Here is a 27,355-nt window from a genome sequence, read left to right on the forward strand (position 1 = left end):
TGGAGGTTCGCTGCCTCGCCTGGCTGAGGTCCGCCAACTTTTCGGCTTATTCCCTCATGGACATGCTGTTTGATGGCCGTCGCCTCTTTGGCGACAAGGCAGACAGTGCGCTTGAGCATTTCAAGGACTCCAGGGCTTTGGCCAAGTCCTTGGGCCTGTCGGGCCAGCGCCAGAAAACTTCTGCCTTTCGCTCCTTTTCGTGGCCAAGGAAGGGGCGCCCCCTCACTTCCTACCAGCCACGGGCCACAGACTAATATCCAGTGTGGCGGCGGATGTGGTAACAGCCGTGGTGGTGCCAGGGGACAGCGGCGAGGCCAGTCCACATCCACCCCGCAGCATCCGCCTCAAAGCCTTCCTAGTCCGAGCTTTCAGGCCCATTCGACGCTAGTAGGGGGCAGGGTTCGCCATCACCTCCTCCACTGGCGAACCATCACATCGGACAGGTGGGTGCTGCAAATCGTCCGAAGGGGCTACTCCCTCCCCTTCGAGGCGACCCCTCCATTCATCCCACCGCAATACCACCGCGTGTCGAGGGATCACTTGCAACTTTAGCAAGAAGAAGTTATGGCCCTCTTGGCCAAGGAGGGCATCGAGCGCGTTCCTGGGCCAGAAGTAGGGTGTGGTTGTTACTCCCACTACTTTCTGGTTGCCAAGAAGGACAAAGGGGGCCTACGTCCTATCTTGGACCTACGGAACGTCAACGGCTTCCTCCGGAAGGAGAAGTTCAAGATGCTGACTTTGGCTCAGGCCTTAGCTGCCCTAGACCCTGGAGACTGGATGGTGGCGTTGGACTTGCAGGACGCTTATTTTCACATCCCCGTCCTGCCGGCCCACCGGCGCTACCTGCGGTTCACGGTAGGCCACGAGCACTTTCAGTTTGCCGTGCTCTCCTTCGGCCTTACCAGCGCCCGTCAGGTGTTCACAAAAGTGATGGCGGTGGTCGCAGCTCATCTGCGCAGATTGGGGGTGCCAGTCTTCCCCTATCTCGATGACTGGTTGTTGAAGGCGGGGTCGCCCCAGACAGTCGTCAGCCACCTCCAGACTACGGCCGATCTCCTGCACCTGCTGGGGTTCTCCATCAATGTGCTGAAGTCACACCTGTGTCCCTCTCAGAAGCTCCTCTTCATCGATGCGGTTCTGGACTCGGCGCGGGTTCGGGTTTATCCTCCTGAACAGCAGGTTCGGTATATTCAGGCTCTTATTCTGATCTTTCAGCCTTTATCCAGAGTCTCGGTCAGGTTGACGCTCCGGCTTCTGGGACTGATGGCTTCCTGCATCCTTCTGGTGCATCACGCCCGGTTGTGGATGCAGGCTCTGCAGTGGGACCTGAAGTTTCAGTGGGCCCAGCATCAAGGCAACCTGTCCGACCACGTCCTGATCTCGGAGAGCACTGCGAAACAGTTGCAGTGGTGGCTCACAGACCGCGATTGGTTCAGCGGCAGATCTCTCTCCTTACCCCAACCGGAGCACATTGTCGTGACTGATGCGTCCATCCTGGGCTGGGGGGCCACATGGGAGAGGCGGAGATCAAAGGCCTCTGGTCTCCGGCGGAGTCCCGGCTCCACATCAACCTTCCGGAGCTGCGGGCGATCCGACTTGCACTGAAAGCATTCCTCCCCTCTGTCCTGGGGAGTGTAGTGCAGGTGTTCACGGACAACACCACCGCCATGTGGTATTCCAACAAACAGGGCGGGGTGGGGTCGTGGACCCTGTGTCAGGAGGCTCTGTGCTCTGGCAATGGCTGGAACATCAGGGCGTGACCCAGGTGGTTCAACACCTGGCAGGTTCCCTGAACGCCAGGGCGGACAAACTCAGCCGTCGGTGCATGATGGATCACGAATGGCGTCTGAACTCGGACGTGGCGCAAGGTCTCTTTCAGCAGTGGAGAGAGCCTTGGTTAGATCTATTCGCCACAGAGGAGAACGCGCAATGTCATCAGTTCTGCGTGTTGGAATTTCCAAGGCGGCACTCGCTCGGATACGCTTTTCGTCACGAGTGGAGCTGCGGTCTATTGTACGCCTTTCCACCTATACCACTTCTGCCCAGAGTGCTGAAGAAGATCAGGCGCGACCGGGCCCAAGTCATCCTTGTGGCTCCGGATTGGTCACGAAGATACTGGTATCCCGAGCTACTCAGCATGTCAGTCGATCCCCCGATTCGTCTGCCTCTTCAGGAGGACCTTCTGTCGCAGCAGCATAGGACGGTTCTCCACCCGAACCTGTCCAGTCTCCACCTCCATGCGTGGAGAGTGAGCGGCGACAGTTGAGGCCATTTGACTTGCCTCCTGAAGTCTGTGATGTGATTCTGGCAGCCAGGCGTCCCTACACAAAATCGGTATACGCCTGCAGTTGGAATAGATTTGTGGCATGGTGCACAGCAAAGGCTGTGAATCCTCTTTCTGCCCCCCTTTCAGAGGTTCTCCTCTTTCTTCTTTCTCTTGCCCAGCAGGGCTCTGCTCTGGGCACTATCAAGGGCTACCTCTCTGCCATTTCAGCCTTTTTAAGGCTAACTAATCATCCTTCTCTTTTCAAGTCCCCTGTTGTAAATAGATTCTTGAAGGCCATCACTCACATGTTTCCTCCTGTTCCTTTTGTGATGCTTCAGTGGAACTTGAACCTTGTTCCTACTTATTTGATGTGCGCTCCTTTCGAGACACTTCACAATTGCCCTCTTCGTCTCCTCACTCTTAAGACTGCCTTCCTGGTTGCCATCACCTCTGCCAGGAGAGTGAGTGAGCTCCAGGCTCTTTCTTCCAAATCTCCTTTCCTTTCTGTCCATCCGTACAAAGTTGTCTTGAGAACGCGTCCCTCTTTCCTGCCCAAGGTAGTCACAGCCTTCCACATCGGGCAGTCCATCACCTTGCCCACCTTCTTTCCGCCTCCGCATCCCTCGAAAGAGGAAGAGAGGCTCCACCGTCTGGACCCAAAACGTGTGCTCTCATTCTATTTGGACCGCACATGCCAGTTCCCGGTGGACGACCAGCTCTTTGTTGGTTACGTGGGCGCTAAGAAGGGACGGGCGGTGCACAAACGGACCATCTCTCGGTGGGTTGTGTTGTGCATCAAGGTATGCTACTCTTTGGCTAAAAAGGAGCCCCCTGTTGGGCTGAGGGCCCATTCCACTCAGGCCACAGCAGCTACTGCTGTCTGGGTCGGGGAGTCCCCTTGCAGGACATCTGTCAGGCAGCTATGTGGGCCTCGCTGCACACGTTTGCTAGACACTACTGCGTGGACAGTCAAGTCCGGAGAGACAGCTTTTTCAGCTGTTCCGTTCTCCAGGACCTCTGGTGTGATTATTGGTTCGCAGACCCTCCACCGGGGTTGGTATTGCTGGAGTATCTATTCTAAGGTAAGGAATCTAACCTGTTTCTTTCAGATGCACAAGTTACTTACCTTCGGTAAAGATATATCTGTAAGAAACAGTAGTTAGTGTTAGATTCCTTACCGCCCCACCCATCCTCCCCGTTCTGCGAACCGATATCTAGGGTTAAGGTACATTCCTTTGAGGGCCCTAGTTTTATGGCACCAGTGTTGGTTTTTATCATAGCTCTGCGTTCCTGGCGCGGAAAAGCTGTGTATAAGAACTGACGTCAGCGGGTGAGGGCGGCGTCTAAGTACTCCTGCGACATCATCCCGGCGCCAAAGACGCCGATGATGGACGCGGAGCCGCAGACGACGCCTACCGACGCGCAGGGGTACTGCTACGCAAAACTTTCCGGATCCATTCTGACGCCTGGGGATATTCTAAGGTAAGGAATCTAACACTAACTACTGTTCCTTACAGATATATCATTACCGAAGGTAAGTACCTTGGTATCTTTTGGTATCTGGGCGGAGCCCAAGTCGCGTGCGCGAGCTTCTCTGTGATTGGCTGCCAGCACTCCAAACCAGGAAGTGTTGGCAGCCATCTTGTGGCTCGGTAGAGCGAGTCACCAGAAAACTGAGAAACAAAGATATAAAACAAGAGAAGGGGCAGGGGAGAAACACCCTGAGCCCTAGACCTGCTCACGGGGGTCCCAGAAGGGCCCCCAGGGCCAAAAAAAAAGAATTTAAAAAAGAAAATCAGGGCAATTGGCGCAAGGGCCGCGGATTCCTTCGTTTTATTTAAATGAGACCCCTGGGTGGGCTAGGTCTCGGGGGTATTTGTTAAAAAAATAATAGCGGGGGCTCGCCGGGGCCCCCGCAGTCCCGGGGCTTCACTTATGTTGGGAGGGGGTTCAGTAGGCTGTGGAAATAGGTCCCAGGGGTATTTGTTAAAACAATAATAACTGGGGCTCGCTCGGGCCCCCACAGTCCTGGGGCTTCACTCATGTTGGGAGGGGGGGTGCAATAGGCTGTGGAAATTATATCGGGAATACAACAATGCGCCGCATTGCGGCCTTTTTTTAATATAATGTGGAATAATGCTTATTTATTATGCAGTGTTCACTTTTGTTACATATATAGTCACTTTGTTACAGGAAATGTATTAATATGTGGGAGGGCGTGCTCTGTATGTGTGCGCGGAACAAAATTAACATTTAATTGGCTGAGGTGTTCCAACAACAAGCTTAATGTTCATTGGGTGCGAACCATCGAAAGTAGAAGTATTTCCTACCATTCACTTCTCCTCCGCAGAGTAGCAAGGACATCTAATTGGCTCACAAGTTGTAAGGAGGACCTTCCTGAGATTAATGTTGATTGGTTGCGAACTATTGAAAGTAGAAATGTTGCTAAGTATTCCCTTCTCCGCAGAGTAGGAGGGACATCTGATTGGCTGACGTGTTCTAAGGAGGTGCTTCCAGAGCTTCATGTTGGTTGGGTGCAAACTATTGAAAGTAGAAGTGTTGCCAGCCATTCACTTGCTCTTTGCGGAGTAGGAGGGACATCTGATTGGGTGACGTGTTCTAGGAGGAACTTCCAGAGCTTAATGTTGATTGGTTGCGAACTATTGAAAGTAGAAGTGTTGGCAGCCATTCACTTCTGCTCCGCGGAGTAGGAGAGACATCTGATTGGCTGACATGTTCCAAGGAGGACTTTCCCAAGCTTAATGTTGATTGGCTGTAAACCATTGAAAGTAGAAGTGTTGTCAGCGATTCCTTCCCTCTCCGCGGAGTATTCGGGACATTTTATTGGGTAATATGTTCCAAGCGGGACCTTTCGAAGCTTAATGTTCATTGGTTGTGAAGCATTAAAAGCATTAAAAGAAGAAGTGTTGGCAGCCATTCCCTCCTCCTCTGCGGAACAACATAGACATTTTATTGGCTAAAGTGTTCCGAGCAAAAGTTTGCTCCTTATTGGGTGGAAACGGTTCACTGTTGTTAGTCATTTTGTGACGCACTTCCAAAGGAGTACGGGACAACATAGTAGTAGAGGGGAGGGTAAGAACACTATTAACTCTGTACAGTGTTCACAAGGTGGTGGACAGGGATTGTGAAGGTAAAATAGTTTTTTATATATTTTAAGGGCCATTTTTATAATTTCCGTGGGGTGTACAAATCACGGCGGAAAATAAGTGTCTTGCGATTTACTTATAATGTGGTGTTTACTTTTCTGACGGGGAGGTGTGCAGCAAAAAATTCAGTCTAGGTTTGAAACAGTTTTTATTTAGCAATTACAAATAAAAAAAATTTGGAAACTGACGCAGTATTTATCAAAGGGGTGACAAATGAAAATGGAATTTCATAAAATATCAGTTAAGCGTAGCGACACCCTCCTTTTTTCTGCTATAGTTTGTAAAAGTGTTGCCCCACATTCTTGATCATATAAGAGGGCCATCAGTTACTTTTAGATGAAGTAGAGAAGAGGTGCTTCAACAAACACTCCCGCACTACATTATCTGAGGTCAGAAGAACAAGTAAAAAACAGTTAAACACAAATGACTTTATATTAGATAGAAATGTATGCATTATGATTTTTCAAATATGTATTTAGTAGAATTCGGGAACGTTCTGTCGTAGTGCTTAGATGTCGCACACTGTTCCGCTAACAAATCACATACTCATTTAAGAATATATAGGATAGTACTATTATAATATACAGTACTGGTCCTATATATCCTATAGGGAGAACGTGAATAGGAACCGCAACTGAGAAGAATAGAAATTAGGAAATAACATTCAGAAATGTAGGGTTTATCAAATATTTAAAGTAACAAAGTATGTATGAAAGTTATATTTTTTATACTGCAATTTCGTAAAATATGCTCACTGGAAAAATATCTGATCAAAGACGTTATAATGTTTCGTAAGCTGTATTACAGATGGCGCCGACAAATGTCCAATTCCTCTTCTGTAACAATAGGACAATCCATTACAATAAAACGAATGACACCATTGTCACAGAAAAAAGAAAAGGAAAATAAAGTTATCTATAGAACAGAAGATCCATAACAAAATACTTTCGAGCAGTAATTATTTTCTGAGCTTCTTTTCTCCGGGACGTCGAAAAGTTTGATCTTCGTGGCGACAGGTCATAAACTCCTTTGAGATTATTATACTGTGAAAATTATAATATACATATCACAGTATATGATCAAAACGGGGGAACAGACTAAAAACCAGAAGCTGGTGACGTTGCCTATATATCTTCACTCTTTGCACCGACGGGTCATGAACACCTTTGAGATCACAATCACTGTTAATATTGTAATATACATATTGACAGTATATGATCCCCAGGGGAAAACAGACTAACAACAGGAAGGTGGTGACGTTAATTGTAAATGTTTAAGGTTTGTGCTGACGGGTCACCAACACCTCTGAGGTCAAGTACAGTGTCAATATTATAATATACAAAGTCACAGTATATGAGCTCAAAGGAGCCAGAAAAGGAGCAATGTTTGCTGTAATCTGTCTGTTTCTGAAAACACGCTGATGACGTTACAGAAAAAAAGGGCAAAAACATGCAAAAACACTTTTTTCTACATATAAATGTTAAAATATTTACAAATAGCTATGTATTATAAATATCTACTATGCCATAATCAAACAACTTACAACTCCGGAATATGTTTTTTTGACGCAAAACAAGGATCAAACGCTAGAAAAGGGAACCTGCATCACAGAATGGGCACGGAGAAATAACTCGTGAAAACGAAACTAATCGCACAAGGGGTGTGGTTTATATAGTTTTTGGTTATTGAGTAGTCTATGGAAGGAAGATGCGGCTCCACCCATTTAGATGTCACGTTTTATAGTTTACACGTGCTCACGTTTTAACTGTTTAACTTGTGCATGTGTAGGGAAAAGTTACAAACTGTGATGCTCTAAAGGTTTCCATTTCCATCGTAACACGTATAAGGTGCTTAATATGTACATACTTTGGAGAGTTTAAAAACTGTTACCCGGCAAACTGTGTCATTTGCATTCTCATGATTAAAAACATCTAAATAGATGGGAAAAAAACTTGGTAATATTTGTCATCATTATGTGTTAAATTAAAAAAATGGCAGCATTTGTAAAGCGTAAAGCTACCCCGAGAAAGGTGTGCCGGCGCTCAGCGGCGTTGGGAAGATTAAGCAAGGTGTTTTGCACAGTGAGATAGTGGTGGGCTAAGATGCTGCTGGAGTCGGGAATCGAACAAGTCCGGTATTATAGGTGCTGCGTCATACTTTTACTACACTTATATGTTAATTACTGCTAATTAAGTTGAAAACATTGTTAAATTATAAGTAGGGCTCCTTGTTTTCCGTTTTTACTGATTTTTAGAGATAAATACAGACAGAAAAGTATTTATTTTCCTCTCTGTATTTATTTTAAAAATGTGGATAAAAACGGAAATTGGGTTATTTTTTTAGCAATTCTAAATGCTGTCAATGATGAGTACCAGGCCAATAGGTCTGTCATTCTAAAAGTAAAAGGGTTAAAACAATAAAAGAATTTTAGTAAAGATCCTTAAAGAGCAATATATATGCTCGTATAAGAAACCAAGCACATTTTAATATTAAGGTTGTGTATAGTTTATCATCTAAGAGTGTTAATATGACTGAAAACGGTCAGTTCTTCAGCCATGAGTGCATATTTATTAGACGTATAAATGTGGAAATATACTTATTTCATATTCATTTTTTCACTATACCCATAATATATATGGGTAAATACAGATACAATTATTAAAAAAAAATATGGATAAATACAGACGGAAATGCCCAAAAAATAAATACTATAATTATAAGTTATAAAAGACTACTGTTAAGTTCGTTTTCACCATTAAAAGTATACACGTTTTTAAAATGTACTTAAAAAACATTATAGGTTATAGGGATATTGTAGTTAGAAATTAGCATTTAAAAACCTTTGAAATTCACTGAAAAAACCATAGGTTTCAGGCCTGTTATAGTTAGAAATTAGCATTTAAAAAACCTTAGAAATTCACTGAAAAAAACCATAGGTTTAAGGGGTGTTATAGTTAGCTGGACATTTCATAGAAAACCATAGAAATTCCACTGTTATAGTTAGTTCAGCTAACTATTACTCGCGCCCCCGCAATGCACTGCTCATGACATCACATATTACATCATTCATGGCATGGTCAGTGACATCATTCCAGTTAATTCTGAATAAAACTTTTCTTGTTTAATAGAGTCAAAAGGATTGCCAAATTAAATCAAGTGCCCTACGTTCTAATACATTTCATTTTTCGCTTGTAGGCTCAGAGTTAATAAGGTCTGTGATGGTCGAGGATTGAAAGCAGATCTTATGTTCTTTTGACATTTCAATGCTTACTAGAAATACAGGAAGCTATTTGTTGCCAGATTTACCACTGTTACCAGCCCCGAGGTCTCTATACTGTTCAACACATACCTCTTCAGCCCTATTTTTGTTTTCCTAATTTTTGCCTAAAAGGTGTAACTTAAAAACGCAAATGTGACATATAAATGACGTAAGTGATAACTGACTTAATACGTTGACTCTTTTGTGCTCGGTCGCCAGGAAATGTGTTCAAACTTTGATATAAAATAACTAATAGGACCATCATGCCTACTTAATTACTAAGTATTTAAATAACTGACCTCTGGTTTCTTGTTGTGTGATGGTTGGGATCAGTGGGTGTTTTATATTTGGTAATCCCAACCTTTGCCTCAATAAACACATGTAGCATTACATAAAGAACGTGTTACACTTTTTCTTTCTAGATTTCCACCTCGAAGAAGTTATTGACTGGCCCGGTATAAACCTTAAGCTTGGTCAAGTTTCCGGTTTGGCTCTGGACCCTAAAAATAACCTTGTCATTTTCCATAGAGGTGACCACGTCTGGGATGGAAAGTAAGTGGACTCTCCGTGTTGTGCAGTTTATGACTAGAAGGAACTGTAAATTTATTAATGAAGGGCACTGTGTTACTCTCCAGTCAATGTTGGTGTATTTGAATAAAGCATATTATGAATAAGGTGCACTGGAGAACTATAGTATACACATTTTCTAAACCGTTTTATCAAGTTGTCTTTTTATCTGAACTCTTAAAAAAAGAAAACAAAAACCAGACCAAAGCATTAGAAATCCATACTAATATAATAAAGAGAGAGCCCAAACCGTTGAGACTGGTAAGCTCCGGAACCACAGCGCCAACCGGAACACCGCATACAGCATTGGAAAGGTGAGTATAAGCAGATGGACATAGGCTGTACACCAGCCCGACATATACATTAGAAGGGAAAAAGAACGTTTGGGACAAAGTAGTCCATTGTGGGTGTGTGCGTTCTGCTGTAAAGCGATGGGCGTGTGCTGAAAGAAAAGCGTTCTGTGTGAGAATAGCGTTCTGACATGTCTTGAAGTGGGCGTGCCGTTTAGCATTGTTGTGGGCGTGTGCATTCGGAGACGCCGGAAGCATTGAGAAGCGGGGGAATAGCGTTCTTGGAGTTGTGGCGTTTGCTGTTGACGCGATGTGGGGCATCTAAGTGCACCGCGCCGTGTTTGGGGAGTGCATGAACCTACTAAGGCACACGACCTCAAAGTGCATGCCAGGACCGATCAGGGACGTCGGCGGGAGCGGACACACACGTTCGCGTTCTGCGGCAAGGACAACAAACCTCAGAGCACACGCTCACCTTCAGCGCAACCGAAAGAGGGCTTCTGAGCGGCCACACAGGCGGGACTTCGGTGCATTCATCAGCGGATGCTGAGGTGCTTCAGCATCGCTGGGGCGCTATTACAAAATTCACAGACTGGTTTTGCCACACTCACAGCATCGCGGGGCCGCTGTTGAACACTGTGAGGCCAAGGGACTTAACAGCAGCCACACGCGCTAAACGTTGGCGCAGCAGAGGCACTTCCTGACACTGGCTGCAATGGACACCTAGCGTTAGCGTGTATGCACTGCTCGACTACACAGGTAAAAAAAACTTTCTAGAATTGCTAAACAAAGCGTGTTAGTCTTCAGAAAGTTTTTAAATAAATTTGCCTTGCTTATTCTAACCATTGCAGACATTCTTTTTCATACCCGGACAACGTCGGGACGGGCCGCTAGTGGGGTGATAAAATAGGCCGGTGGAAACGCAGTAAGTTACATTCACCGGATAATAGATGTCTCAAAACTCAAGCAGACGCCATCAAGCAAAGGAACATTCTGGAACATCTATTGTTGGTGATTGTTTGAGATTCAGGACCTGGGGCCAGATGTAGGTAGGCATTTACCGGTCGGTAACGGCCGAATTCGGCCGTTACCGACCGGTAAATGGAATTTGAGATGTAGGGGGCATATTTTTACAGAATCGGTAAATTTACCAATCGGTAAATTTACCGATTCTGTAAACAGTATTTTTACCGATTCGGTAAATTTGATATGTAGGTGGGACTCTTCTGAGTCCCACAAGCCTTACCGAATCGGTATTTTACCATCAAATTCAATTTGATGGTAAAATACAGATTCCGGTGTGCATGCACATGTGTGCATGCACCCCTGTGCCATATGACAGGCAGACCTGCCCTTAGGGCAGGTCTGCCTGCCACATGGCACCCGAACCTGTTTTGGGGGTGCTAGAGGGTGTCAAAGTGACACCCCCTGCACCCTTGTGAAATTCGGTATTTACCAATTCGGTAAATACCGAATCGGTAATGCCCATTCATTCCTATGGGCTTCAAAGCCCATAGGAATGAATGGGCATTACCGGTCGGTATTTACCGAATCGGTAAATACCGACTTTTGCAGATTCAGTAAATCCACATCTGGATTTACCTACATCTCCCTCCTTATATTTTACCGATTCATAAATACCGAATCGGTAAAATTCGGTATTTATGAGTCGGTAAAATATATTTACCTACATCTGGCCCTAGGTTATTAAAACAGTATTTTCCCTACCCTAGCTGATCCTTTTAAGTCTACAAGTAAGTCTCCTCTCTTCAGTCACATTCTTAAAATTGTACTTGTAGTCTGGCCCCTTTAGTTTATCAGAGCTTTTATGTACCATCCAAAGTTTGAGTTATCACCCATCCTGCATTATCTCGAGCTCTATCAAGTGCAGCTAGGAGCTATCAAGGGCTTGGAGAGTGGTTGGTAAGCAGGCACCGCCAAATGCATTCATGGAACGTTGCCGGCAGGACTGGCTTTGGGAATGGGCGAGCTAGGCCCAGACTGCCGAGTTTCAAAGAGGTGTTAGTACTGATTCTAGAGATTATTCCGTGCCCATGCTCACCAAGATGCTTTGAAATATTTTTATGGCCTTCTTTCTGTGTGGAACATTGGAGGAGAATATGTTCCCCAACCACTCAGGGCATCACAACTCCTGAAGAATTATACACGTGGAGGAAAATAATATATCCCCAGTGATAGAAAATCAATATGCTTAATCTGATGATGAGCACTATAGATGCTGGACCCTTTTGTTCGTTGGACACTTTTTATGTTGAACCTAGAAACACAAGGGTAGTTTGTGGATTCTTATGATTGGTGTCATTTGTAGCACTATAAAATAAGTTCAAATGTATATGTAAATATATCTGTAGTACAAGTTATGCTATTCATGTGAGTGTCTTCGCCATTTCAGTTCGAAAAATTGATTGCGTATTGATGTTTTTTTATTGTCTTATGAATCGATATTTGTTGATACACTAAACATGTATCTAAAAAAGTCTTTTGTGTATCATAATAATTTTTGTTTCAAATCATTCTCTGATACACAAGTACCGGTATGTCTTGTAGTTAATGTTTTGTAAGTAACGTAGGTATACAAGTGTGAGGACACAGAAAGAAGACCATGAAAAATATTTCAAAGGAAATTGGTGCGCATAGGCTTGGAATAAGCACTTAACCTACATAATCAGTTCTCAAATCTATGGTATAGGGGACCTTATTTTGGATGTTAACAATACAATGGGTCCCGTCCGGTATTACCTTAACAGAATCGCTCCCAATTAAGAAAAACATAGTTTTAGAAGAGAGCACTGGGCTTGCTTTGAAAACAGCGTTGAAATTTGTTTATTTTTGATCAACTTTGCATGTGGCCATTCCCATTCTGAATTGAAACACTACACGCTAAATGGGTTTGGGAAGTTTTGGCCGCACCTTTTTTTATCACCAAGGTTGGACAATAGGTACCACACATCAAATTTATTAGGGGTCATATATCATCCTGCATTCCCTCCTGCCATAAAAATGATAATTGTCAATCAATTGGAATCATAAATCAGAGTCACGTCCTTGGGCTTCAATGTCATCATAAAACGTGCCATAAATCAAAACAGACAGAACTACAGCTGGCTTTTCAGCAGGCCATACATTATGCCATAAATCAATCATACAGGAATATTGTTGCCTTGTCATACAGTCATAAATCATGCTATAAATCATGATAATGGTTATTGATGTCAACTGGAGCCTTTTGAGCTGGAGCTTTACCATCTGGATGGGGGGGTGGGGGGGAATAATTCCACAATCTCTTTTAGGCTCAACTCGCTACCTTCGCCTACTGGGTGTTGTCCACCAACCGGCAGCCTGGGCTGCCAGTGCTGTGTTCTGTGCCCCCCGCCACCAATCACTGACCACCTTACGCTGCTGTGAGGCATCCCAAGGTAAGTGCCGGGTCTGCTACCCCGCCTTTGTCGGGTGTGGCATTACAAACCTCTTTAAGGTTAATTTATTTAACTCCTTTACCGCTGACCCTTGCTGCAGCAACAGTCCTTTTAGGTGTGGGTTGGTGGGTCTTGTTGTAGAAGCTCTGCCCATCCAGAAATTGTAAGTGAGCATGGCAGGTGCTTGCCGCATTTAAGGGGGTCGCATGCCCCAGACGGTGAATTTTGAATCCAGTCCAGCCTTCCCATTATTCGGTGGGATTTGCACCTTTCGAACCTGCTTTGGCGTCATTTTTTCTTCTCTCCTCTCCTGATCGAGAGAGGTGGGGTGCCAGTTGTTGGCTAATGCTCCTTTGGGACCCACCTTACATTTCTGGGCCGTGACGCTGTTTAACACACCGGCCCCTTCAGCCTCCTTCGGGTGCCGGCCTCTGCTATAAATTCCGCACACAGCCACTCCCATTCTCAATTGAAACTATACCTGCTGAATGTGTTTGGGAAGTTTTGGCCACAGCTTTATTGTCACCCAGGTTAAACAATAGGTGCCCTGCTTCAACTTTATTAGGAGGTCATAAATCATCCTGAATACCCTCCTGTCACAAAAACAATATTTGTCAATCGATTGGGATCATAAGTTAGAGTCCTACCACTGGGCCACAATAACATCATAAATTGTGCCATAAATCGAAGCAGACAGAAGTACAGCTGGCTTGTCACCAGGTCGTAAATTATACTATCAATCAATGAGGAATATTGTTACCTTAACATTCAGTCATAAATGACGGCATAAATCATTATGACGGTAGTTAATGTTTTACCATCTGTGGGGGTTGGGAGGATGGTAATTCCACAATCTCTTTTTCGCTACCTTTGCCTGCTTGGTGTGAACCGGTAACCGGCAGCCTGGGCTGGGAGTGCTGTGTTCTGTGTCTCCCGCGCATCAATGACCGTCTTACCGTGCCGTGAGGTATCCAAGGTAAGTACCTGGTCTGCCTCCTTATCTTGGTCGGGTGTGGCCTTTAAAACCTCTGTAAGCTCCATTTATTTAACTCCTTTGCCACCATGCTGCTCATCGGCTTACGTCCTCCGGCAACTCCCTCCACTGGTTGTTTGTCCTTTACTAGCACCCCACCAGTGCCATGGCTGCCCATAGATTTGCCCTGAATACATCTGTTCCCGCTTCTGACAGGTGCACCCCCTCCTTACTGAAGTATTCCAGTTGCCTCGAGTTGTTTAAGCCGTGCCTAATGGTTTCCCATCTGTTTGTTCCGCAGTATTTGGCAGCCACCACATTGAGCTTCTTTATTAATTTCTCCAGAGCACTAGTGACCAGGCCCCCCTCTGCTTCTACCTGTGGCAATTTCAAGCCAAATTAGGCTGGTGCTGCCGAACAGCCTGGAAACCCTGGTTAGGCCATGTCTGATGCGCCTCAGGAGCTCCTTTCTACCAAACTCTGCTAGGTCATTCTCTCCTAGTTGCACAATAAGCAGGTCTGGTTCGGCTGGGTACTCCTTGTGCAATCTCTCCAATGTATCCCCCCAACTGCTCCCAGCACATTCCGGACGCCCTCATCCATCTAATGCTCATCATGATGTGTCTGTGGAGTCCTGCTCCTCCCCCCATTCCCACCACTCATGGGTCCTCCGAATAAACGAGTGCCCCATGATCCAGACCGTTGTCTTTTGGACTCCTACCAAGATAAATGGTGATAGCTTGCTGAACAGTAGGTGTGGTATGATTGTGCTGGGGGACAGGGGTTGGAGTTGGAGGAAGCTGGTTCTAGGGTACCACTTGCTGCAGAATTCTCATGTACTGCTTGTAGGCTGAGGAGCGCCACCTGCGTATCCCTTTGATGCCCTCATACGTTACCCCCAACCTTGCCGCTGTTGCTGCCCCAATGCCGAAGGAGTGCATGCTGAACTCCGCCGCTGGCAACCCTGCTTTGGCAAGTGCCATCTTAAGAACCCCCCTAAACTGGAACCTGCTCAGGCACTTCCCGTTGCTGTGTTTGTAAAGAGGACCTTCTCCGGCACGGAAGATCGCCCAGTATTCCCGCATTCAGTGAACTCAGCACAGATTTTTTTCTGACAGGCAAAGTAGTTTTACCAGTTACCCTCTTGCCTGATAGTTGGTTTTGGACCTCCTCAGTGTTGCCTCGACCTGCCCTGCGCCCAGCTGTGTGTCGCGTGCTTGAAGGCAGTCTCTCGCTGTCTCCTGCTTGGAAGGCGCCACCAGCTCTTTTACCCAAAGAAAGCCAGTGTAAAAGCCTAAAAAGCGTAACCTCTGTGGCGTCCGTGCAGATGAAGGACAGGACCCCAACCAGGCATGCCAGGGTGCTGAATTCAGTGGGCTGCCACTTTTCTTCCCTTCTTCCCTGTAGGCACGGCCACCCTTGGGTGCTGCCTTGAGCTAGTGTGAGGTGGTGGGATCCTGCCTTCTGGCAAGCTTGGTGAAATGGACTATGTCCTCGAGATTCTCTTGTGTCCACTATCTAGTTTTGTTCTGGTCAAAAACCCACTTTACAAATTGCTCCTCGGCCCCCGCTGTGCTCCGTGCATCCCTGAAAGTCTCCAGCCCAGTGACCCTCTGAACTGTAAATCTGTGTGCTGCATACCTCTGCACTGTCTTAGGTGCCAGGACATGATCTACCAGCTGGGACAGGTCTCATCCACCAGGGCCCAGTGCTTCTCTGGAAAGGGGTACATTACTCTCTCTGTTGTGGGGGCCAGCTCAATTAACTTTTCCATCTGGAAACGAGAGAGCACATCCGCTTGAGATTTGTTGACCCCTGGGACATGCCTCGCCCACACTTCGAAGTTGCCTGCAACTTTAGCTTCTCCAACTGCCTTACCAGCCTCGAGACCTGTGGAGACCAGGCTGTTCTGGTGTTGGTTGCATGCACCATGACCTGGTTGTCTTATCATAAGGTCACCTGCATGTTGCTCAGCCTCACTTGCCATATTGTCAGTGCTACTATCATGGGGAACAGCTCCAGGCAGGATATGTTCTTGGTTATCCATGCTGCTGCCAAATCTTCAGTCCACCTTGTTGCCCACCACATTTTCTCCTACGATTGCTCCAAAACCCAGGCTGTCTGCAGCGTTTGTGTGCAGCGCTATTTGTCTGTCTTGGACCCAATTTTCTCTCCCAATAAGCACCGTATTAAAATCTCACAGGAAAAGGAGCCAGGTCATCCGGTCTTGTTTTGCCCCTGTGCTTAACCTAGCATGATGGCGTTTCATGCGCCTTTAGTCAGCTGCGTGAGGTGCCTCATGAAAACTCTCCCTGGCAGAATCACCCTTGCAGCAATATTTAATTAGCAATTATTTCCTGGAGTCCCCCAGTGTGGCCTTCTCCTTTGCTACTAGTGCCCTGATCTTATTTGTGATATCCTAAACTTTGTCTTCTGGGATGCGTGATGTGCCAGTGCTGGAATCTAGTTCTATCCCCAATAATACAATCTTGATTGCGGCCCCACTGTTTTGTCTGTGGCCAATAACACACCCAATTCGGCCGCCAGTTGCTAGAAAGCGTTAAGCAGGCTTCTGCACTCTGTCCCTCTTGGTTTGCCCATGAACAGGAAGGTGCCTGTGAGGGATGACACAGACCACTCAGCTCAGGGGGGAAATGCCTGCCCTAATCTCTTATCTTCAGCACAGCTCACTGTCTGTTGCTGGCTTGCATTACCAACATTTCTACATTTTTTCAGATATAATGGGGTGTGCATTTATTCAACTTTATCTTAATTATGAAGGCTTAGCCACAAAACATGGATCTAAAGTCTGTTTGGCTCTCTTCTACCACATATATTGTCTAATGAAAAATGAAAGTTGATGGAATTCCCCATTCGCCTATCCAGCAATTATCCACAATGCAGACATCATGTATTTCTACCTGCTGACATTCAGCGATTCGTTGTCCTCTGGTTCGCCTGTACTGATCTCTGCCTGTGAATAAGCTGTTTCTAGGGGCTTTTCAATCTTTTTAAAATTTCTAATTTTCAAAATACAAAACCATTAATGGCAACAACCAAACATTGTTGCTTTGCTTAGATATTATCGAGTACTGTACTTCTATCATAGCATACCCTTTGCATTTACATTATTGTCAACCGTGATGGGGTTACAATTGCATAGATAAATAACAATCCGTTTAGTGAAGCACTTTCATCCTTGCCCCTCCAAATTTTCCTAATTTCGGGAGGGTTGGGGGTGTCTCCTTCCTATGTAGACCCTATGTACTCCTGCTCAAACATCCATTACTTGTATCCACTCATCAATTGCAGGAGCAGCTGGCTCCCTCCAATTTTGACCTATTTCTCATATAGCAACCATGAGCCCCAATGAGACCAGCATTCGTCTAGGCCGGCCACCGTCCATTCATGCATTATTCCCAGCAACCCTCTTAATCTCCGGCATCTAGCTCTCTCGAGTACATGTGAGGTTATCAGGATTGCTACATCAATATATCTGGATCACTGAGGATTGCCATATCTTGTATAGGAAGGACTCTTTGAAAGATTTTGAACTGGATAAGACTGAGTCTTGTTGGGATCACCCTCTCCCTTGCTGCCTTTTTTGCCTGTACCCATTCCTCCACCACTTATAGACCCAGGTCTGTCTCCTATTTATCTCTAAGGGTTTGCAACAGGTCTGGCATATTCAAACAAACAGGGCTCTATACATGTTGGATGCACTTTAAAAAATATATTGTAATTTATTTGGCCCATACGACTTCCACCCTCCCTCCCAATGATACCCCAACCTTCAAATCCCAGTAGGTACGTCACCTTTGACAGTCTCTTGTCATGCCAGAGTGGAGCCATCTTAGCTATCCTGCCATGCTATTTCATGTACCTCAGTACGTGATACTAACACTATATAGGTAGCTAGTAATTGTGGGTAGTTCCTTGGACACTCAGTAGCTATATAACTGGTAAAGGTGTTTTGGCAAGCCTGCAGCCTCCATTTCTATTCTCACCACCTGATCCGTCCAACCTGCAAAAAACAGTCATTTATTGGAAGCAATTGAGTGGCGTGATAGTAGCACCTAATGTCAACTAGTCGCCTCCACTGTCATAAGGGGACTGTATGCATTAGTTAAAAGCCACTCTCTTAGTCTTTCCATCTCACAAATAGGTGGTGATTAGCCTCTGTAGAGATGGGAAGAAGTCCCCCTGTAGGGGATAAGCATATTTTTGAAGAGTATATAGGATTTGAGGCATCAAATAGTACCCTTTGCCAGTCATTGAGATTAGTAGCCTCTTTATTCCGCTTGCCGTCACCCCGCATGTTGTTACACCACAGTTGTTACATTGACTGCGTTGTAACAACGCATACCATTATCCCGCAAGTCATAACAACGACTTGTGGAGGGGGTCGCTGGATGTTGGAATAGTATAATTTACTATTCCAACTCCACTCTGTGCGGACAGTAGGGAAGGTGTTGGATTTTTAATCCAACACCTTCTCCCCCCTCCGCAAGTCTTTGTTACGACTTGCGAGGTAATGGTATGCGTTGTTACAACGCGGTCATTGTAACGACCACGTTGTAACAACATGCGGGGTGACGGATTCGTAATAAAGGCTGTTCACCCTCTGAATGTGATTTCACTTGAGGGATCAGTGGAGCAATATTTGCCTCTTGGCATGTTGAGCCCTATCAGTGAGGCTGGATTTCTTCTGTCGGACGAGGGGAGATCATATATTTATGACTCCCCTCGTCCGACAGAAGAAAAACAGCCACACTGGTAGGGCTTTCAGCAAAACTAAAATAATGCATTTCGATCCAAACAGGTCTTGGTCACATGATCACACAGTTCTCCGATGACGGACATAAATACAGCGTCACACAGGACGCGGCTTGGTAGTGAATATAAAAGACAGACTTCCACTTATGAATCCTTCAAGCGGTGTGTGTTTCAATAACAACTTAAAACAAAACATATGTGCACGGTAAACTTAATACAAAAATAGGTAATGTCTGAGCCTGACTCACAAAACCAGGATTAATCGTTTTCATGTCAGGTTGCGATTGTCGACTTAATACAGTGTACGTGGGAAACGGGGACTACATTACCCATATCTTGTCCCCGAGGGAGATTCCACGCCTAAACCTTGCCCTTCTGAAATGTCAACCAATGGTAGCCTGGCTCACTTTAAATGCTTTGGGAAGCACACCTAATATTCTTCTCTGAGCACCTGAGCTCTTCATGAGCACAGGTGCCGTGACTTTGTTAGCTTGTTACATCCATACTGTTTGGTTGTACTTTGAGGTTTGACCACAATCACCTTCTGCGCAAATGTTATATGGTGGGTTTGTTTATCCTGTCTTTAAAGACCGTTGTGTTCTGGTTTTATATCTGGTTCCATTTGTAACCATTTTATTCACCTCTACTGGAAGCAATCTATTTCTCGCCTGCAGTAACGCTAGTCACCCGTGGTAAAACTTGGTGGAGTACTGCTCAATGCCCACATAGTTGTGGTTGGTTATTTGATGTCTTTTCTGCTTCCAAAGGGTTGATGGGCATTTTCTTCTCACTACTTTTCTGTGGCAGCAGCAGTTTCTGGAATGGAGCCTGTTTAGTGTTGCTTGAGTGGGTACAGCTCGCCCTCCATGCGAAGGCCTTCCTTTTTCATGTGAACCATAAGCTGCATCCAAGCGCATTCGCCCCCTTAGTTTTACTTTTCTATTCATGTTAAGCTGTGGGTTTTCATTCAAAGGTGTTTGGCGTTAGCAGCCTGATGTTAGCAAAATATATTTGCTGTGGGTAGTGTGAGGTGTGTCTTTATAGTGCCTGGTAGGGATTGCAACTCAATATGACAGAGAAATGAATAGAAATGGAAATGTTTGAACTGAGCCATTCCGTTCATGCTCGATTTCCTTCCTCCATGAAACTCTGTGACATTGGCAGGTAATTCCTGTGTTTTAGAGTAATATTGATTGCATCTATTAGGATGAGAAATCTCTATATGGCATCTACAGTGACTCCTCGCATTAAATGTAATCCATCTGCAGCTATCAAGTCAGGCAAGCATCTTAGAAGAGGTCCTACTGCCTTGAGGTCCAGTACCTGGACTATTCCAAACCAGTTTGCAAACCATTTAAGGCTCGAATATATTTTCATACAAATAGGAGGTTTAGAGGGAAGAAAAACCAGGTCGCCCTCCACTCGACAATCAATCACAAAACCACAAGACCTGGTTTAGAAGGCACCTCTGTTCAGGTTATATATTTTCAAACGGGGGTGAGGTTTCACAAAATGTAAATACCAAATAATTCTCTCTTCTCCATTATGAGGTAATCACCAACCGTTCTTTTGCCTTTATTTAGAGCTAAAAACTGTTTTTACACCTGGCAGTCATCACAACTTTGAATATTTCCATCACCATATAAACGAAATTCTAAACAGTGTAATGAAAAAAAAATCCCAGAGGATTAAAAAAAAGTGTGAACAGACAAGATGATCCCTCACGTGTGCACCACCAACCGGCTTACTGTCTTGCCCACTTTTCTCATCATTGGTGGTCATCTTGTCTCCAAAAAATATTATAAATGTAGTGTCTAAATTAAATTAAATTAAATTGAGTGCTGTGAAGTGAAACGATCACATCCCATGATGTGACCGTGTATGATTAAAATGGAAAAAGATGCACTATACTCAGAACCAACTTTATTACTCAAAAGTGCACTCCTTCAAAGTAAAAGCGGATGCTTGTCTTGCATACCGTTTACAGCGCCAACATGTTTCTTTGCCACATCAATTTTTAGGCAAATTTTTCTGGGCGAAAAACTTCACCAAGGCACCAGTATTGGACATACAATACACTGTTTTCGGAGACCTCAACAAGCCACTGTTCCTCGTACCAGTTTGATCTGTTGAGGTCACACAAGAGGCTCCATCTGTGAGTCCTCTAGGTGGATTGAAGATTCAGCTGTAATGTCAATCGCCCGGGGCGATTAAGGATGCCCAGGTAAGGATGCGGTTGCAGGTGTATCTTGCCTCATTATATGAACAAAAACGATATCCTTTTGATAGGAGGTGATGCGGGGTAAGGCCTAGAGCTTCTGACTTTGGAAATTGGGGACCAGGTTCGAGGCTCGGCGTTGGGTCATCATCCGGTGATTCTGGGCAAATCACTTAACCTCCCTGTGCCTAAAAAACATGTGTCCTTGGGCAATGTAATTGGTGCTCATGTAAAGCGCTCCAATACTTTCTGGTCGAGTTGGCACTATATTAAACTACAAACATATAGGAGTCGTAGTATGAGTAGTCTTACAACACCAGGTTATTTATGGACCATCATTTAGAAACGATTATACAGCGGTCAGAAGTGTAAAAAAAATGCTGTAAAGACCAACAGACTTTTTTCAGGCAGCAGACAAAGAAGAGCAAGGTGTTCTGCCAGCTTGCTAAGAAAGGGAGGGAGAGTTAAAGACCTCAGCTTAAAAGGCACAGCTCCCTGTAGCACTGGGAAATACTATCATCTTGTGCTAAATGTAACTGTCTTTTCACTGCTGAAATAATGTTGATATTTTTTGAATTTGCAGGAACTTAGTAAAGTTGACAACCAATAGACAAGGACAGATTAACACAATAGCTTTGATCTCATGTCGAAGCCAGGGCTTGAGTCCATCTGCGGACCAGATAGGGAACATTTTCAATGACTCATGGGCAAAGAGCCTACAAGCTGCTTCTGGCAGTGAGACTGTCAGAAAGAAGGTTATTAAATGAGGGAGGATGTCACCCCAAACAACAAGCAGACTAGGCCACATTGAATACAGTTTTTAGAGAATCTCTGCTGAGTTCCTGTTAGCTATGGCACAAGCAGCACGCAATCAAAGGAGAAATCAAAGGAGAAGTGCGTGCTAAGTTCTGGCAGTACTAACAATTTCCAGGTAAAGAATACGAGACACTAAAATTCACAAACCAGTTTAGAAAAAAGAGAAAAATATAATGAGCTAACATATAATTGATAATGAAAGTTATATATGGGGACCGCACGTTTTAGATTTTTTTTATTTTAAGGCAAAAAGAACTCGGAAAATGTAAAGCACCAAAGACTTGGGACCTATGCATGATTGAAGGCCAACCAAAATAGAGCGAAGGTCAGATACTCCAATCGGTTCGTCCCGGTCAAAATTTCTGACTTTGTCCCTGAAATGGAAACGCTCCACCAGGATGGATACCTTTACTGTGAGGTCCCGCTGAAACTTTTTTTTTTAGCAAACTGTCCTGCCTCTTTCTAGATGGCTAACCCCTGCTAAGTAAAAATGACCGTGTTCATCCTGCAGGGCTCAGATGCAGTATATTGCCTTTTGAGCCGCAGTTGTTAACTTTCAGCCAAAGATATGAATTCCAACTTTGGAGTTGGGATTAGTGGAATTTTTGGTTTTATATATGTCTGGCGCACGCAGGTCAAAGAATAAATTGATAAAGTTACATTTCCACTACAGTTATCAAAAATTGATTTCACCATTACATCAGATTTCTAAAATTAGGCATTGTTCTATCTGTTCCTGAATCCTCAAAATATTTTACTACGTTTAAACACTACCCATCCCTGAACATAAAAAAGCTCTACCCCTTAAATGTGCTCTATCTCTAAGACCTAAAACCCCTACATACTACCAATCTCTGAACCCTTAAAACCTGACTGCCTCTAAACACTAATCATTCACGAACCCTAGAAAACCCTTACTGGACCAAAAAAAACAACTCTGGATTTCCATAAAAACACTTACCTTTTAAAACTTATCAGAAAATTGTTAACAAAAAATAAAAAAATCTTAAAAGTTTAAATACATTTATTAAGTATTTTTAAATATTAGAATTAAATCATAGTTACAAATAAATGTCTTCTTTTTTATTGGTCTCCCTTACATATTAATGATCTTGCATCTAATTACTAAAAAACTAATTTTAACTTATAAATTACGTGTGTGTGTGTATATATAGATATATATATATACATATATATGTGTGTGTGTGTGTGTGTGTGTGTGTGTGTGTATATATATACTAAGTTTTATATCAAATGCAACAACGAGGTATACTCGGAAAGTATCCGGAGCTACGACAAACTGATAGGGAAATGGCATCACTGTAACATGCTGAGCAAAGACGAATTTCTCTTTCTCCGGACAACCCAACCCCTCACACCAACCTTCTACCATCTGCCAAAACTACATAAGGACAGTTTACTTCCTCCGGGCCGTCCGATTGTCTCATCGATTGGCAGTCTTTCCGAAAAAATGTCCAGGTTCATAGATAAGTTCCTTTTTCCCCTGGTATTAACATTGCCCTCATATGTACGGGACACCAAGGATTTTCTTAACTTAATAAGAAATGTGAACTGGGACAATGACTGCCTATTGATTGTACTTGATATCACAAGTTTATATACTGTCATTGACCATCGACAGGGTCTTGAGGCAATCCAGCATTTTTTGAACTTAAGGCAATTGAGGTTTACTACCCATAACATCATGATTCTTGAGTTCATTGACTTCTGTCTGAACAACAACATATTCTTATTTGAGGATCAACTGTTTAGACAGGTGTCTGGGACAGCGATGGGCACCTGCTTCGCTCCCAGCTATGCGAATCTTTTCGTTGGCTGGTGGGAGGAGCAGTTGCCCAGAAGCTGCATGGTGGATGGAGTAGAGGGAAAGACGGAGGGTTGGTTCAGGTACATCGACGACCTGTTTATTGTTTGGCGGGGCTCAATGGTAACAGCACAAGCCTTCATTGATCAATTGAATGATAATGCCTACAACCTACATTTTTCAGGGACGGTCAGTTCAGCGTCAGCCGAATACCTGGACCTGAAAGTGTTTTCACAAGATCAGCAGATCCATACAGCTTTACATAGAAAAACAACTGCTGGCAATTCCACCCTTTTTGCTAGCAGCAGCCACCCTCCTCAACTAATCAAGAGCATTCCTTACGGAGAGCTACTCCGGCTCCGTAGGAATTGCTCAAGATTGGAAGATTTCGATGAGGCAGCTAATGAATGTGTGATAAGGTTTAAGGCCCGGGGATATGGAGAATCCGTCTTGAAAAACACCTTGAAGAAAGTTAGGGCTATCCCCAGAGATTCCTTAATCACCTCCAAACCTGCCACTAAGAAAGCTAAGGATGAGAAAGGAAAGTTTAGACTCATAACTCCTTTTTCGGCTGGAGCTAAGGATCTAAGATCTATGCTGCGAAAAAACGGGCACATTCTTAAAACTGACATTACCATCAAAGAGGACCTACCAATTCACCCACTCATAACTTTTAACAAAACCAGATCCCTAAGAGACCATCTGGTGACTAGCCACTTAGAGAAACCACTCCCTAAAAGTAACACCCTAAAATCCATGAGTGGTTTTTTCCCTTGTGGGAAATGCAAAGCCTGCGCCAGAAGTAAAAGGGTTCTCACTGTGGAGAATCAAGATACGGGCAAGAAACTGCACATAAAACAGTTCATTACCTGCAGCACCCCCCTAGCAGTGTATTGTTTAGTCTGCCCCTGTGGCCTCCGATACATAGGGAGTACTATCAATATGCTGAAGTTGCGTATCTTAGAACATCTAAGAGCTATTGATAAGGCTGACCAAGCATATCCGGTTGCCCGGCATTTCGCCGAAAAACACAATAGAGACCGCAACCAGCTTCAATACTTTGGCCTTGATACCATCAAAACCAATGCCAGAGGGGGCGATTGCCTGCGACGCTTGAGAAGGCTTGAGTCACGTTACATCATAGATCTCTCTACTAAGTGGCCTAAAGGGATGAATAGTGGGGAAGAAATGGTCGTTCATTTAGGCGAATAGTATCTTAACTGTTCCCTGATCTAAATGTACTCTGTACTTGCTGAAACTTTGTGGATCTCACTGTATATATCAATGTATAAATTACTGCGTGTGTGTGTACATATTGTATATTGTTGTATAGTCATAGGAAGGATAATGAAGATGAATTGATTTACTTTCCAGCACATACACACATATACTTTGCCATCATAGAGAATCAGTTTTCTGCACACACCCACACTATTAGTTACAAGTGGTACTTTTATAGGCTCAAAGGGCTCTTTGACCCTATGTCATATGGTAAAATTAACATTTGACTAGATTTCTATTTACCACTGATATATTTTCACAGTCTTCTCTTTTGGAACCCCACACTCTTTTGCACTATGTATGACATGTTCACGTTTTATTAATCTTTTGGTGTATATAATATGTACAATAGGATGTATATAGAGTCACCTCTCTTTATTTTAGAGGACCATTGCCGATCCACGGCTATATCCAATAATGTATAATACATCATTTGTAATATATCACACATCTCCAACGCGCACATATTCACCTATTCAAGGTATGAGTTTGTTGTAAATAATGATTATGAACAATTTTGATACCATGTACATCGTTAACCATTACAAGATGGCGCTTGTTGGGAGATTTCAAGTCCTCTGTCGATGTCGACTGAGAGGTGTTACCTGTGTACGTTGTAACCCATATTAAATGAACCGGTTATACGTGTGTAAACACACACACTGACGAAGGCCAAGTGCTGAAACGCGTCTGTGGCGAGCTTGTAGTTAATAAACTACTGTGTGACGAATGGTACCCCTCGAGTGCTGTCTTCTCTTTCCTGTGATATCGGGATTTTGATGAGCGCGATATATATATATATATATATATATATATATATATATATATATCCAGAATACGTCTTAGTTTCAGCCTCAATTTGAAATGTAACTCGCTTCACGTTGAGGTAAGGAAACACCAGCACAGCCGGGGACTCATTTTATCCTTTATTTTATTAAATAAATATCACCATCGTGTGCAGACACACAAGACCAACACGTTTCAGCCTTAGCCTTCAACAGGGTCGTGAATTACATATATACTAGATATACTCAACGTCATGTATAGAATTTTATATATATGTATATAGCTATAGATAAACACACAAAAGGTGATGGGAGGAATGCATACAATGTCTGACCATTGGCAATCGTTAGGGTAGCATTCCAATCCATTATTTTTTTTCCCACCTTGCCTCCTAAGTTTCGACACAGTAATATGCACATCAATCTCGACACACCCTGGTCCAGTAGGAACAGTCCAGCCTGAACTGCCAGCCCAGTCCTTCCTGATCCGGAATCGTTCTAAAAGAATGATGGGCTGGAATGCTACTCTGAGCGATTACCATCTACCTTTGTGTGTTTGATATAGCCATAGATATACATATATAAATGTATAAAGCTAAAATTAGGAGACTATAAACATTTAGAAATTAACTTACCTGCAAAGTAAGAACCTGTCAATGTAACTCCCACCTTCTGAAGTAATAGGAGCATACCCTTGTTAAGACATAAAATAGGTTTTCTTACATGGCAAAGGCACTTTTCCTATAAATATATTACCACTGTCCCTTTAAATTGCAGCTTATACAGAAAACTGTGGTACTTCTGGTAGCTACATATTTTTGTTTTATATGTGGGTGGTCCAAATACACAGTGCAGCCCACATAGGACATTTAATTTCGATGTCACTTGTACAAATTATGCGCCATCTTCCACGTCATCATATAAAACTAGACCAATTGAGTAAAGCTAATTTTACCAAAACCATTTTAGGGCTAGAGCACGCACACTGTGGAAATAATAGCAGTGTCATAGGGCCCAACATCCTAAAGCCAGCAAAAATAAGGCCAGCAAGAAGACAAAATATTTAGAGCTACCATGCAGCACAAAGGTGAATTTGATACAGAGACTATCTGTTATGAGAAAAACAAAGAAACCCTGTAAAGGAGTGGATTGTTTCTTAAAGCTGGGAGTTTGTTGAAGCAGATCTTCCATGTTTCATGTAGTTCAGAAGCCACTTGTCTCTATCACCTAAAGTACCCTTTTTGTGGGAGACCTTTGACTTTCCAAAGAAAAGACACGAGTTGCCTGCTTTCTACCATGCTCAGTTTACTGCTACTAGATTGATGTGGGAGGAATTATTCTTTAGTAATATATATTATGTATGATGTATTTAATATATTATTAAAAGAAGTTGCACCATACTTTATTAGCATAGGAAAAAATAACTCAAAGTAAGATACGATTTTAATTCCAAAATCCCAACAGGTGTCCTTTTTACACACCTTCTAGGACACCACAGCAAAAGCAAAATCTATGTGCTAAATAGTAAATCATGAAACTCTACCTTTAATATTTGTTAACCAAATGCCTCTAAAATATCCTATACAAAAAATGGCACACACGGTTGACTCAGTAAGACTCAGTACAGACCTTTCAGTAGCTTTGTTTTTAAGGATGGGAAGAATAGGCCATTAATAAAATGACACCATCCATTGA

General features: G+C 43.8%; 1 protein-coding gene across 4 annotated transcripts in view; it reads left to right on the forward strand.

The window, feature by feature from the left end:
- Positions 1-27,355, forward strand: part of PAM (peptidylglycine alpha-amidating monooxygenase) — a 1,252,349-nt gene that overhangs the window by 1,028,617 nt on the left and 196,377 nt on the right. For all 4 annotated transcript variants that reach the window (XM_078675446.1, XM_078675447.1, XM_078675444.1 and 1 more), the window contains one exon: positions 9,115-9,244. In XM_078675446.1, the coding sequence (XP_078531572.1) occupies positions 9,115-9,244 (130 nt within the window). The remainder of the gene's footprint in view (positions 1-9,114; positions 9,245-27,355) is intronic.

This window comes from Lissotriton helveticus, chromosome 2_1, assembly GCF_964261635.1.
Source record: "Lissotriton helveticus chromosome 2_1, aLisHel1.1, whole genome shotgun sequence".
Classification (NCBI taxonomy): Eukaryota; Metazoa; Chordata; class Amphibia; order Caudata; family Salamandridae; genus Lissotriton; species Lissotriton helveticus.